The sequence below is a fragment of the Ambystoma mexicanum genome, chromosome 3p (assembly GCF_040938575.1).
Source record: "Ambystoma mexicanum isolate Mex_15411 chromosome 3p, UKY_AmexF1_1, whole genome shotgun sequence".
In the NCBI taxonomy this organism is placed as follows: Eukaryota; Metazoa; Chordata; class Amphibia; order Caudata; family Ambystomatidae; genus Ambystoma; species Ambystoma mexicanum.
The window spans coordinates 1,218,863,931-1,218,879,684 of NC_090925.1; the positions used below are offsets into that span (position 1 = coordinate 1,218,863,931).

At 48.8% G+C, this 15,754-nt stretch overlaps 1 protein-coding gene across 3 annotated transcripts in view; it reads right to left on the reverse strand.

The window, feature by feature from the left end:
- ANKHD1 (ankyrin repeat and KH domain containing 1) overlaps positions 1-15,754 on the reverse strand; it is a 1,723,611-nt gene that overhangs the window by 97,217 nt on the left and 1,610,640 nt on the right. For all 3 annotated transcript variants that reach the window (XM_069652665.1, XM_069652666.1, XM_069652664.1), the window contains one exon: positions 11,035-11,199. In XM_069652665.1, coding sequence (XP_069508766.1) covers positions 11,035-11,199 — 165 coding nt within the window. The remainder of the gene's footprint in view (positions 1-11,034; positions 11,200-15,754) is intronic.

A 15,754-nucleotide genomic window follows, 5' to 3' on the forward strand; every position in this document is an offset into this window, starting at 1 on the left:
TTAGCCATGCAAATCTACGCAAGACTGCGCTAGATGCCATGGATCTGCTTATGCTCTCTGCAGTATCCAGTCCGGACTTGAGGCACTCCTCCATAGCCTCCTTCCCATCCTTTACTATCGCCAGGAAACCATCCCTCTCCTCTCCCTCCGGGATGTGATCAGCCGCTGCATTTAAACAGCTCCACAGGGTATAAGTGAACCTAGCTAATGTACAAGTCACATTAGTAGACTTAAGAGCCATACTACCAGAAGTAAAAGCCTTCCTCGCCCAGGCATCAATCTTATCCCTGTCGGGGGGCATAGAGGGATAAGCCGACTGTCTATTCGCAGTCGCAGCCTGAATTACCAAACTTTTGGGCGAAGGGTGCTTCGATAAATATTCCGCTTCTGAGGGAGCAGGTCTATACTTTTCTATAAATTCTTTATTCACAGCTGGATAGATTCTTGTGTTTCCCAATTTGTCATAACTCTCTTTTGGAAAGCTTTGTGGAAGGGAAGGACTGGGTCTTTCTGAGGTCCTTCATCAATAATGTCTGTTAAGTCGTCCTGGTTATATCTTGGGGACACTGATTTCCACCCCATAAAATCTATCACCCTTCCCATGAGGTTCCTATACCCCGGCTCAGCATGGTCGGTCTTTCAAAATCTACCTCAGGTGAGGTATCTAGGCCGCTGGCCGATTGTAGAACATCATAAAGATCTGACATTTTTGAATTTGGATCTATCAGTTCCTCAGGGACTTCTCTTGTCCCAAATCGAACACCAGCTGATGTAATATCATCAGAGTTTGTTCCTCAAAAATTGCAGACAGACTTGAAAAATTCAAGCCTGGGCTGAGGGTGGAAACATTTTTCTGACATAGCTGGGACAGACCTAGCCTTTGCTGTAGTTGTCATTTTGGGAACCAGAATGAGAGATTTCCCCTACAAAGGCATCAATGGAATCGACAACAGCTTTGACGTACTGGATGGAAACCCTGACGGCATCAAGGATGGCTTTGGTGTCGAGTAAGGCTTCGATGCCGAAGGTATCAACACCATTTTGGGCTTTGACGGACGCGTTGAGTCGATAGTTGACTTTGACGATGAAGATGCCATTTTGTCTTCAGGCAACCCCGATTTATGCACCAAAGGTTTTTGTATAGTCTCATGAGGCGGTGGAGATTCATCGTCCGAGAACGCCCTCGACTTCTGGTCGGATTTAGTGTGAGACGTTTGGGATTTCCCTGTCACCTTTTGAGTGGACAGGGGCATGCTCTTAACGTAGCTTTTTTGAGGGGGGGGGGTCGGGGCCACCTTCTCAAAAATGTTTAGCATTGAAGCCCTAAAGGCCTCCCATTTTTTGGGGGAATCATGCTTCGAAGGACAAGAAATTAACCTTCTGTCAGGCGAGGAAGAAGAGGACGAAGATCTATCGTGTCGTTTTTTTGATCTTTTGGATGACGAGGAAGAAGACTTCCTCGAGCGACATTTCGACCTCGATCGCATTGACTCATGACGAGATTTAGGTCTCGATTCTTTTAGTCTTTCAGCAGACTTGAAAGTCTTCGCCCACCGCTAGCTTAACTTAGCATTCCTTAAGAGCCTTGTTCGACATCGCCTGACACGACCCACACTCCTTGACTCGGTGATCAGGACTAAGGCACCAAAGACAGTTACGATGAGGATCCGTAATGGACATTTTTCTTCCGCATTTGAAACACTTCTTAAAACCTGTTTTGGGTGTAGTCGGGGTTGAAGAAGACATTTCTCGATGAGAAAAACTGACACGCCGTTTTCGATACACAAAGCAGAAGCTCGGAAAAACCGAACTGAACCAACGGGCGCGGCTCGAGCCCTTTATACGACAGATGACGTTGACGCTCGACGATGGCCTTCAAATGACCAAGCTACGAGGCCTCTCGAGCACAGCGCCCTCTGGCGAAAAAATTTCAGAAAGAAGCAGCAAGCTGGCAAATATATCTAAGATGAGGAATAAGTGGGAGGACACAATCCATTGGAAATGTGAATGTTAGCATGCGCCACACTTAAATGAAACTGAATGTTACACCTAGACATAATTGCAAGGAGAGCAATGCCAATTAACCGATCCACTAACAATTTCACCCCTCTGCATACACCTCAAACTCTAACCAAACAGAAACACAAGCCTACAACACAACAATCCGCACAAACTTAACTACACTGCAACAACAAAACAAACCACACAGACTCGCACAACAGCACACGACAACTAGCGACCGTAAAACACCCCAAGCCCAGCCAATGGACCCACCGGGCTGAGACTGTCAACAGCACATCACTGCTCTCTTTTACTTTTCCAGCTTATTCCCACTAATTCACCCCCCCCTCCCTTTTCAGAGCAGCCAGAGCACCATGGGGCCACTCCGGTGGTGATAGTGCGCTGTACAAATATCCTTTAACATTTATAACAAATTCTAGGGCTGCAGGAGCCAGGCCCTGAGGTTCAGCGACTAGGTTGTGGTGTAGAATCGCTCCTTCTCGGGGTAGAAAATCAGGGAAGAAGTGGCAGCCTGATGGATGGCGCCTTAGACAGGCGTAGTAGGTCCAGATACCATATCTGATGCGGCCACGCCAGAGCAACAAGTACCATCCTGCATTGACACTGAGTGTGTTGATTACTTGTAGCAGGAGTGGGAATGGAGGGAAGGCGTAAAGGAAGAGTCCCTCCCACGGGAATGAGAAAGCATCCCCCATGCTTTTCGGCTGCGGGAACCTTCTGCCGAACCTCTGGCACTTGGAGTTTGTCGCCGTCACTTGGTCCCGGTGAAGCTCCCACTCGTGCCAAGAACGTAGCTCCCCGCTGAGCGAGTCTGCAATGGTGTTCTTGGTGTCTGCCAGGTGGAAAGGGACGAGAAACATCTGATGAATGGCCCAGCGCAACTGTCCACCATGGGCTCTCCAACCTTCCCGGGAAGCATCTGTGGTGACCATCTTCTGGTACAGATATATTTGGAGCTGAGCCCCTTCTCAGAGGGGCTCCGCTCCACGCCACACCACTGTACTGCCCAACAGAAATCCTTGTTGAGGGTGATCTTGTCCGTCCAGGATCCAGAGACCGGCAGCCACCTTGCATCCAGAAACTTCTGGAGAGGTCTCATTTGCAGTCTGCAAAGGCGGACAAAGTTGATGCAGGAGGACATCATGCCCAGCATCGACTTGACAGCTTGCACTGTAGCCGACCGTGCCGCCGATTGGCGCTGTACCTTCCCCAGCATGACTACCACCCTCTCTTCCAAGCGTGACGCTAGACATGTTTGTGTTGAGTCAGGCACCCAGAAACAGAGCATTATGCGATGGCTCCAAGCATGACTTTGGATAATTTATGGAAAATCCCAGATCCGTCAGCAGACAGATGGCCCTCGTCATGTGTTAGCTAGCCAACGTGTGGAAGCGGGAACGGACGAGCCAAATCGTCCAGATAAGGGTAGACCATGATGCCCTCGAGACGAAGGTGTGCGACCACTGGAGCCAGGCACTTTGTAAAGACTCTTGGGGCCGACTTCAGGCCAAAGGGGAGCACCTTAAACTGCTAGTGCCGTCCCTGTACCCCATACCGCAGGAATTTGCTGTTTTTCCGGTGGATGGTGATGTGGAAATAGGCGTCCTCCAGACCCAGCAATGCCAGGAAGTCGCCTTGTTCCATCTGGCTGAGCACGTACTGCAACATGACCAGCCTGAACTTCTGGGAATTCAAGTACTCTTTCAGGCGTCTCATGTCCAGGATCGGCCTCCACCCACCGGTCTACTTTCGGACCGGAAAGTATCTGGAGTACACTCCGGAGCCGCTGGGGGACAGGTTCTATCGCCCCCTTTTTTAACATGCCGTGGACCTCCTGGAGCAGTTGCGCCATGTGATGTTCCTGAGGAGCTACAGGGCGAATACGAGGTCGCCTGCTTTAGAACTCCAAGGAGTGCCTCTATGCGAGAGCTTCCAGCACCCACCTGTTGGTATTGATGGTCTCCCACGCACTGACTCCCATCGCCAGCCGGCCTCCAACTGGGGTGCACAAGTTGAACCATCCCAAGGCCACGGCCGGTTCAGGCCGGTTTCGTGTCAGGGCTGTGTCCTGTGGGAGCGACGCTGTCCTCCGCTGCCATATGCCTGTGAGCGACCTCTGTACGTCTCTTGCGTCATGGAGCAGGATGGTTGTTAAGGGGTGTTATATCCTTCAGAGGACTTTCCTCTCAAGGAACAAAAGGACGACTGAAGTTGCTGCAGGGTACCCAGTGAGCGTGTTGTCTCCATGTCTGTCTCAACTTGTAGAGACTCGTCGACGGTCTTGCCAAAAAGGTTCTCACCATCAGATGGCACGTCGAACACTTTGGACTGAACGTCCGGTCTGAAGTTGGTGGCTTTTGGCCATCCCTGCTGCCGAAGAAACACTTGGTTGCCCATTTGACAAAAAGATTTGTCTGCGATGTCCACTGCCACTGTAATGGCGTGGTCCGAAGCCACTTCCCCTGCTTGGAACAGCGCCAGAGCGCCCACTTTCTTATCGTCGCTTAAGTCGTCCAGAATAGGGCCCAGTTGATACAATAGTTTTCGGTCAGAGCTGGACAAAATGGCCAGGACGTTAGCAGCTTTAATGGTGCTAGCAGCAGTGTATATGATCAGTTTTCCCCCCATCACGTCCAGTTGCTTCCCCTCATGGTCCGGTGGGTGCACCATGGACAACTATGACTGGTTTGCCAACTGTTTTCTGGCCGCAGTTGAGACCACAGAGTAGGGTGAGGGCTGGGACCTCAGGCAATTGGGGGCCGAGTCCATGACCCTGTATTTCTTCAAGTCTATCCCACTTGTGCGGTGTGGTGCTTGGGGTCTTCCATCAGGGCCAAGCCCTCCTCCCAGATTTCATCCAGCAAGGGGACGGACATGATGTTCTTCCACCTGGACTTACGTCTTTGGTAAAGAAATACTTACTTTTTAGTCTCCTCAGGTACCAGATGAAACAGCTCTGAGGGCCTGGACATCAGAGTGAAATGAGCCTAGCCGCCTTGTCCAGGGCCGTAGTCGCTGTGTCTGGGGCCGCCGTGGCCGTGTGCATTGCCGGATCTCCAGTCGGAGTCAAATCCCGAGGTGGGGGTGGTGGCTGAGGTGGCGGTTGAGGCCTGGGGCCCAGTAGGTCCTTTGCCTTGCGCTGGGGTCGACTCCCAGGCTGCGGTCCTAGAGGGCTCCTAGACGGTGCCGGGCCAGGTGTGGGAGGCAGTCCCGCTGCGTGTGCAGCTCTGTCAGTATGTCCAAGGACATGTCCCTTGGTTGAGGTATGAAAGGAACGAGTGGTGGAGGTGCAAGGACTGATGAGTCTTCTTTGGCAAGGTGGTGAACTGAGCTCCCTCTGTGGGGACCCCCCTTCCATCACCCTCGTCCGGGCTGGTATACATCTGCACCCAGGACCGCCACTGTGGACCGTACCCTTCTTAGGGTCGGAAGGAGCCTTACCCCTTCCCTTCTCCGAGGACTTCTGGGGCAGAGCTGCCAAGGGAGCTGTCCCCATTCCAGGCGCTGCAGCAGCTGCCTCACACCTTGGTGACAGTGACACTCTAGGAGTAGCTGTCGTGACCGTGGACACTACACCTCTGTGGCCAGCCCTACCTTTGACAAATAAGTGATGGTCTTTGACGAGACCATCTACGGGGTGGTTGGAGCCTTCGTCGACGTGGCAGTGGGCGTCGCTGACGAAGTCCTGGCCGGTTGAGCTGCCGATGAAGGCATCGCCGATGGGGGCAGAGAAGGGCCACCTTTCGATCTTTCCTTTGATGTTTTATCTACCAATGGTAAGTGGAGTTTTCACCAAGTCAAGGACTTTCTCTTAGAGGGAGCACCTCCTCACCGGTCCGCTCGACGTAGAAGTCGCTGGTGACAGTGACCTTCTCCTTCCCGCGCTGGGACCCACAACTGCGGTGAACTCGGTGGGATTCATGTTGTGCAGCCTGGACTTATTTTGGACCCCTGGGAGCAGGGTGTCCTAAAAGGACCTCAAACTCTTTTCTGAGCGAGTTGGTTCCCGGTACCAGCCAGTCCTGGGTGAAGCATAACCATGCCCTGAGGCAGAGTCAGAGGCCTTACCCGACTTCAACCAAGCCGCCAGCCTGCTGTAGCAGTCTTCTTCATCTTTTTAGAAAATCCCTGGCAGACATTGCATCACTCCTCATCATGGTCCTGATACAGACATTTATGTACTTGATCTTCGACATACAGATTCCTCAATCCACACTTCGCGCAGAGTTTGAAGAGGCATCTCTTTTCCTCAGCCGTGAGGCGCGAAGTAGCCCGAACCGGACCTTCTAGAAACTCAATGAAAATCTGTGACGTAATATAATCTTCGCCGATAGCGCGTCTCTGTCGATAGTCGTCCTCCGGTCAAACGATGAGACAATAAATAAATAAATAAAATAAATAAAAAGTCAAAATGTACTCAATATTTTTCAGAAAAACACTAGAAATATGAAAAAATATCTTGGAGAGCAACAAGAAGACTCGCAACACTGAAGCGTGCGGTAAAAATCTGAAGATGGCCGCAAGGGGTGCAGCTTAGGGAGATGACTGTCATTAGATGGGGGCAGTATGACCCACAGGACAGTGATTGGTTTAGAGGAGAAATACAGTTTTAAAGCTAAAGTGAAACTTTTTTCTTTTACAGAGAACTTCCTGCCTGACAGGGAATATTCATGAGCATGTGAATCCATGGCAGACCCCATGCTGGAGAAGAGGGCTCTGTATTGGTTATGGTTGCTGCTTGGCATAAACCACAGCTGTATCCGTGGTGGGGTGGGGGGGTCTGACATCATATCACACTAACGAAAATAATTCTTCAAATCCATCGCTAAGCATCATTCCCTCCACTTGAAAAAAAAAAGAGCTGGGATGATTAACTTCTTACTCTCCCAGAAGGAACAGAAATAACATATCCCGGATGTTACCAAGGACTGCATTGTCTTTCTTTAACATGGCAAAGAGCTTGTAGAAATGGCCCTGGGGCTGTTGTCACTAAGCAAATAGAAAGGAGCTTCCCTACCTCTTTTGCTAGGTCTGGAGACCTGGCTAAAGAAATTAAAGTGTGAACAATTCCATAGTCACCCTCTCTCTGGAATAGAAAGTACAGGAACACAAATATTCCTGTTCTGGATTTAGGTTCGAATTAGCAGGGTGACCAACAAAGCTTTTGGTGTCAACCGTTTGCGGTTTTGTAGCCTATAACCAGTCTTGTTTGTAGACATCTATACAAATGCACCTGCTTGAAGCGGCTGTTTCTATGTGATACAGTCCGACTGCAGCATGTCCTTCGCTACCTACTTGGCATCCTTGAAACTGCTTGTGAGCTAGACCAGTCTCACTGGGCAGCTCCTTGGTGAATTATGCTGGATGCATCTAGAACTTGTGGTTAGATCTGCAATTATGGCATACCCAAACGTTTGCTAAAGTGTAGACCATGCTGACAAACTACTTTACCAATGAACCAGAAGCCACTATGCCCCAAAGCAAAGGTGTTGCCAGAACTAACTGAGGACTAATCGAGAAACTCACCTCTGCCAACTGAATGTCTTGTATCAATCTTATTGTAGGGCTTGGTTGCTTTCCCAATCTTAGAGGCATTGTTAAATATCTGGTTAGATGGTCATAGCTATAGTTGTAAAATCCGCTCCCTTGACTGCAAGTATCGGGGCATCTCAAGATAGGGCATCAGGAACATTAAGGTTTTAGGATTGCCCTATCATGGAACGCTATGGCTGGGCAAATTGATTTACCTTCATCTCATCAATGCCCATTCTAGGTGACCTTTTACAGGAGGCAGATCAACAGTGGACAGTACAGTTCACCTCAGAGCAGAACATGGAGGAGGAGAATGAGTGGGTGGAAGGTCATTTTAGATGATCCACACTCATAAAAATGGCCTATAGTGGGAGGGATATCCTCCTTTGTGGTTTCCTCCATCGGTATGGGCATAGGTGTGAGACCAACAGAAGATGGACTTCCTTAAAGAGGCTAGGGAGCAAGACTACACTGCCTACAAGGTCCATCAACGTTTGGACTTCTAATTACGTATCTTGCCCTGTCTGGTTGGGACTGCCAAACTGTTCAAAGGGTAAGCATATAAAAAGAGTCAAGGGTCCTGGGTGTGCAAAGTATGGCTTTGATCCCAATAGGAGCGAAAACCTTGCAGTCCCAAGCATTCAAATTCTTGCTCTGCCCAGTGATCAATGGGGAGGGCAAGAAGTTGAATGCTTGAGGTTGCAAGATTTTCACTTTGGGCAGCCTAGCTTTAAGAGCTGTGAAAGCCACTTGTGCTCTAGCTAAACACGCACACACCCTCCCGCCTCGCCCAATGGTATCCTAGCCTGACGATAATTTGCAGGCATGGGAGTTGAAAGATGGGTTTGCCTCCTTAGTGGAAGAATAAAATGAAGCTGCATGTCGGACACTATAATCTGTTCTTGACTTAGCAGACTGTTGCCAAGTTATGGTTAATGGTTTAACATACCAGAGCAGAAAGGGTATGCTGTCGAATGAAGCTGCACTGACAGAATCAGTGCCCCAATCACCAATAGCGTGAAAGAAGGCACACTCAGCGGACCCCCACCATCCCACAAATGGAAACAGCCCAGACCATAGCGACAATGAAAATTAAATCTGAATCCACACTGGAGTGGGTGTTCATTGCCTCTACCTCTGAGGGCATAGGTTCTGAGACCATCTACAAAGAATCTTTAAGGCGTTATGTGAATGGCCAAAGTTGCCAGCGGCAGACCTGGTGTCCCCTCTCCAAGACGTCTTCAGTGCCAAGGGCTTGGGGCCACTTGCAAGGTTCTTTTGGTTGCCATTTTACAAATCCTGCACATGTGCATAGGGAAGCAGTTATGAGTAGACTAAACAACCTTATCCTTAAGCTTCAGCAGGCTTTAAGTGCAAAAGCCAAAAGCGAGCAAAGAGATCCTGGAGGCAAGCACTAGATGTAGGCACTGTACTGTGCCCAGTGGACCCATGTTTTAGCTTAAAACAAGATTCCTTAAGGACCAGCTCAACGATGCGTTCAATAGGTAATAGGCCAAGAATAGTAACAGCCATGATTGGCAACCGGCACAACGAGGTATTCGGCCCTCATCAGAAATCCTCTCGGCTATACAAGGTACTGCAGGTGCCAGCAGCTTAGTCAAATCAAGGCTCCCTTTTTGGCCAGTATTGTGCAGCAATAGCGTACATGGACAGAGTGGATAAAAGAAGGTATGCATCACTCACTTTTGGTTTCTTTCACCTCACAAAGTATGAAAAAGCTTAAGGACAGCAAATATTTTAAAAGTTATTCGCCCTGCCTAAGTTGATCTAAGCACCACGTGAAAGTGCACCAAGCAGCACCGTGTTTCTAGGTGTTGCCACAAACATGCTCAGCATGTACAAAAACACTGCCTAATAAAACACGCAGGCATAGAAAAAAGGAAACTGGAGCACAAAGCCTGCCAAATGAGGTTGAAACACGTCTGAGGATGCTTGTGGTCTCAATGCAGAAGGGATGTGACCTACTAGACGGTCTGGAGGGTTGCCCAGAGCAATTGCCAGAGTTTTAAGAATATTTTGAAACTTTTCAGCCATCACCTTTTTATTTTGCATTGTCACCCTGAGTGGGACGGGTATGCCCAGACGTGGGTACCATGCCTGCTAGGCCCAGAGACCCAAGCCACTCCTCATTGAGGCAGAACCATGTCTGGGCATGCATGTGGTCTTCTGAAGAAGGAATGTGACCTAGCAGTTCAGGCTGAACTACCCCTTTTAGGGGTGGGACCAATCCTGATTTGCATATGGTCTTTCTTCTTTCAGTAATGACTTGGCAGGCAAAGGAGGGTTGCCCAGTGTAATTGAAAGAACTTTAAGATGAATGCTAAACCGTCCAGCCATCACCTCTTTGTTTTGCAAACATCCAGTCCCGTCATCACAAAGAAAGGGTCTGGCTGCCAAAGCCAAAGACTGGGCAGCGAAGGCAAAGCTAGGGCAGGTGGGGCCATGCATGCACCATGGCTTTCTCTTTTGAAATAAAAATGGGATGGGATATTGTCCGACTTAAATCAAGATTTCAAATAATAGAATTGAATAAAAAGAAAGAAATGGCCAGGAGCTAAAGCAGAACACTATCTCACGCAACTTATTGATAAAACCATTTAAAATGTGGACCAGTGTGGATGTGAAGGTCAGAAACACACTGTTAAGAAAAAAAAAAAAAAGGACAAGTTAGTGCTCTATGGTTTCAAATAAACTGGGGATCGATAGCCTGATGGCAAATTATCCAAGGTGTGTAATTTAGTAAAGGTCCCACGCTGGACAAAAATGTGAAGCGGGCATAGCACAACATGAAAAGAGAAAGGAAAGGAAGAATGCAATAACATTGTTTTAGACTAATTTCATTGAGCAAGGGATGGATTAAGTTTGAAAAGTTTTATTAAGCTAAACGAACGTAGGCAAAGGTTACCGGAAAAATTAATTGGCCAAGATAAGAATGGAAAAAAAAAACCCAGTTGGCTTAATAAAATAGAAATGATTCAACAAGTTGACTTAGGTTTCTACATAATCTTTGAAAAAACAAAGTGGAGGCAATAGGATTTATATTGTCAGAGTATGCAACGAAAGAGCTGTGCCAGGTTTATGCTGACATACCATTAATATCCAAGAATAAATACATGACATCCATAATATTTCTGGGCTAATTTGTATAGTCGCTGACATACTTGTATTGCATGTCTCTCGGAATCAGACTAATTTCATGTACTGTTTCTTATGACTATTGCTACCTAAATGTTAAATGAAACTACCACCATCTAAAGAAGAGAAAATATATAGTCCCATGATTATGTTTTGCAGCAAATATAAACCAGTAGACTACCATCAGCAACATAAAAGGAGTTTTTATTTTCAGTATGATATCAAGCCATGGAAGGAGTCAAATTAACATAATAAAGTCTGTGGAAAAAAGGTTATGTTTTAGGACAGCAAGTTTGCAGAGTAGGCTTTAGGAACATGTGTCACCTGCTGGGGGTCAGTACACTCTGCCACATTGGGAACAACTTTTATGATGGGGCTCCAAGCAGGGTCTGGTGCATGTAACCCATTAAACAAAGGTCCTCCGGGACCATCAGTCATTAAAGAATTCGGAGGTATCACAGTGCCAGCATACATGGAAATTGGTAGACCCTGGAAACAAAACAAGAAACATTATAATGAATGTCTCATACAAGATCTACTTTTAAAGCAATACCTATTAAACGCAAGATACCGGCAAGGAAATGGCTTAATGGTGACAAAAATAAAGTATGACTAGACTATAAATATTTAAGTAACCAGGTTTGGCGGTAGGGGCAAAAAAGTAATTCACAGGTTTACACATAATAGTTAGAAATCGTGGGATTGCACTGCGAGTGCCATTTAGCTGTGGACCTTCCTGCTACTACGACTCTTGCAGAACAATTCCAGATTGATAAAAAAAAAAAAACTGTGCTTTCTGCTGGCTGTAGCGCGTGAATTTTGCTGGCTGTACTGTGGTAGGACCTGCATTGACTTCCCTGTATCACTCATCTCTGAAGAAGTCACATCTAAACAAGATATTCATTTTGTTACAGCAATCGTCAAGCCCTACCCCTTTTTCCCCAGAACCACCTCAAATACTCCTGCACGTGCACATCGTGGGAGTGCTCTGCGAGGGTTGTTTAGCTGTTCAGCTGGGCAGCTAGCTGATCGCAATCCGTCGGTAGTCATGCATAACAGATTATAATAGTTGCAGTGCCTAAGTGTTCAGAAGGAGCCATACGCTACCTCAAAGCGCAATGCCAGTGTATAATTTAAATACAGCCAAGCCCCAAAATGAAGGCAGTATCCTCCAAGTACAATAACCAGAAAGAGGTGTAAACAGAGCTAAAACCTGAAGCAGACCGAAGAAACGGTTATAAAACAACAAAAAAAAACGTAAAAATCAGCGCTCAAAATCCTCATCAAGGACATTAGAAACTTTTGGCAGCCTGGCTCGCGAGGGTCAAATGTGACCATGACGGGACAACCGAGCAACAAAATACAGAAAATTACTGAACAAGATTCTAGACAGAATAATGAAACTGGCCTGCCCGCAGGTGTGCACCCTCACATCATATATCTGATACAGAGCTGTTGGCCTGTGCTTTGCAGACCAGCACGCAAATCAGAATCAACCCAAGGCCTGATCAGTAGGCCCACACAAGGACAGAGTCACCACAAGACCAATAACCACAGAAGTGGATATCCATGCGATTGACAACAGTGGTTCCCATCCTATATTCACAATTGGTCACAAACACGGTGTAGGGAACAGGACTGCCAGATATCTCAATCACGGCCCAACACAAGTTTACTAATAGGCAACATCCTTAGTGCAGCACTTCCCCAAATAAGTTCAAACAATTCAAACGCTGCGCGCACAGTATGCTAAACACAATTAAAGGCGGCCCCAAGAATGCCAGTACTAAACTTTCAGACTACCCAATACTCTCTCTCCAGAGTCCTCTAATTCGACCTTTAACTCATTAGCTTCATCCCCCATATCCTTTGTAAAACCTACCCAGAGACCTTCGTTCCGGCTGACACAACCACCAATCCCTATGCTCGAAACCACTTTATCTGCAATGAACAATGGGCTATTCACTATATCAAACATTTTTGAGACAATGGGAGGAAAGAAAAACTGATCTGCGTTCATCCCTATTGAGCATAATGTCCTCCAGGATTGATTGAATAACCTCAGAACTGATCTCTCATCACCAGCTCCTTCTAAAAGAGCCCTAAATACCGACAGGCGGTAATCCGTCAGGTGAGGTCATTAGTGCGGCTCCTCAGCCCATCGGAACTATCGGTGTAAGTTCACAGACAATAGGGGATGTAGAAACTGTGCGTCCATCAAATGTCATTATTGAACTTGACCCAACACTGTCCTCAAGCATAGTGGAAGTATTCAAAAGGCAAGATCCAGTGTTTGAAGTATTCCAAACACAGAAACGAAAAGAAAAACTCACACAAAAGAAAAAGACCAAGTATAAACCGTCAGCCAGCAGGTCAATAACTAGCAAATCTAAAAAAATGCACAGATTCGCCGACTACTCCTATGTGCTCTACCACAACCACCACTCAAGCTAATCCAAGTATTTTAAAAGCTGGTCTCTTAATAGCAGTCAAATTGGATGTGGACATTAAAATACTAGTGTAGGCCTCCCACCACCCTTGCATCCCATTGGTAAAATTGCATTCCCTTAACCCTCTGTTCCCTCTGGGGTCCCACACAGCCATCCTGAGTCTCTACTGGACCCTTCTTGCTATTATTGAAGATGCATTTTTTGAACTGGTGAATACAATGTTGGATCTCATTGTGAATGAATTAGAGTGGTGCATGATACGAATTGGCGGGGACTTAAATATCAATTGTATCAAGTTCCTAGAGTTTTGAGAGGGATGAACTTAATGATTATGATATCCCCCGTCCCCTACTTGGCATAGAAATTCTTTTCATGCCATATTAGATTATGTGTTTGTATCCCTACACCCAATTAATCAAGTGCAAAAGTTCACCATTATCTCAACAGCAGATGTGACCACAATATACTGAAAATCTCATGGTCGCAATTGCACGCTAAACAGTGGGATTATTACAGGCCTGCCACTGAACTCCTAGAGGGGAGAAATAGGATTAAATGGACCCCAGCTAAACTAGATACTCTCCTAGATAGATTACAAAATGTTCTTCACTGCTCAGACAGTGAAGTACGTCCATCCTATACAGAAACATAGCATATTTTTGTGGAATCAGTTCAAAGTGGTCTCAGATCCACTTTTAGACACAAATACCCATTTGACCCAGTCATTCAGAATATGGAGGCTAGGCTGAGAAGTGACTTAAAAACCATCAAATATGGGGGGCGTGGCTTGGAGTCATGGCGGTCGGATCCGCTTTGTGAGAGCTCCTGGCTGGTGCCACACATCCAGCAAGAATACACTGGTGAAACTAGTTCGGCGGCACAGAAAAACAGCTTGAGCGTTGGCCCACGTATTGAGGAACACATGGCCCGATTTTGGGCTTTCTGCGGACCTGGAAGACTTTTGATCAGATGAGCTGGGGGAGCAGGGACACGCAGCAAAAGGGCGCTGGAGGCTCTGAGCCGAGCCCACCGCGTGTCATGGCGCTCATGAACCTGGAGGCACACTGCAGCGCCAACGGACACCCCCCCATCCTGCCCTGGGGAGCGTCTCAACAAATCCTGAGCTGTCAGTGCCTTAGGCCTTGAAGCCACTTTGCTCGGGGCGCTCCTCCTCTTCACTTCAGCAGCCTAACGCCATACCGCAGCAGGACGGGCCTCCAGTCCCAACGGCCCATAGCAGGCACAGCCACTGACGTCCTACCCCAACAGCCACGAGCGGCATCCGCGGCCCCCACCCGCGGACATCCTTCTGCTGAGGTGCCCCCCCAGAGCCCAGGTGCGACGTGGCACCCGGGTGGCCTGGGGGGAAGAGACAGCAGCAACAGCACAGCAGGGGGGGCCCGCCGCACCTCAGCGGCCCTGGCTCCCAATCCCGCCAGGCCGGAAGCATTCTCTGCTCCTGGGATCTGCCCTGGGCGCCCCGCTCAGTGCGCTCCTGGGATCTCTCTGCATGTCCATCACCAGCTGGGGTGCGGCAGCAGCCTAGCCCAGCAGAAGTCACCAGCCACATGCCCAACATTCCCTCCCAGGAGGGAAATGGCAACCATTGCACTGGCCGGCGTCCCTTCACTGCACCGTCCCAGACGCTCCCGGCTATGGTGAGTGGCGTCAGCAGGATCCACCATCCAAGCCCATGAAGTCGTCTAAGACCATCACAGCAGCTCCTAGCACCAAACCCTCCGGGGCGGACAACTATTAACCGAGGTTGGGCGGCAAAGGCAGTGGGGCCCATCGCTCCCTCCAGATATCTCCTCCGGTGCCCAGCCGCCTGGAGTGCCCTACCCCAGGGATAACCCGCAGCGGAGGGAGGCCTACCATCTGCTACTGCGGCCAGCCACCCCGGCCAGGACTCGGCGGCATCCACGCCAAGTGGGGACTGATCCCCTTTGAACTTTAAGTAGGAATAAGGCTTCTGGGGGGTACCCCTGCTGGACGGCCCCAGTGCCCAACAAGGCGGCCACAGCTCTTCTACACATCAGGGGGCCAGAGCATGCAAACGCCGGCTGCTCTGGGGTGGCCCATCCCCGTCAGAGGGGAAGACAACCCCACCATTAGCAAAGCCTGGCACTCAGGGGGCCCAGTGTCTAAACCCTGACTATCAAAAAGCCCGGGTCCGGCAATCCCACCGCAAAAGCCTGATAACGAGGCTGCCCATACCGGACCCGTAACTCAGTAAGAATTCCAGACGGAGGCTGATGGGGCTTGAACACTTCAGACTGCTATCAACACCCGGGGGGACGACCCCAACGAATAGGTCCAAAGGCCCGGCCCTAGCCTCCTCAGCACTGGTCACTCAATTGTCCCCCCCCTTTGTTTAGAGCCCCCACTGCACATTCATGGCCGAGAGGGCCTGCAACCAACCTGGGCCCGAGCCCCAACCCACGGTCTAGCAGCGACAAGAGTGGGCCAGCTACACAAGGTCGACCCAGATCTCTCTATTGGGGCAGTGGACCCCTGCAGCAACAACCTTTGCCTCACAAAGGCCCAAGCAACAAGCTCTGAACACCAAAGCAAGCGGGCTCACAAGCACCGAC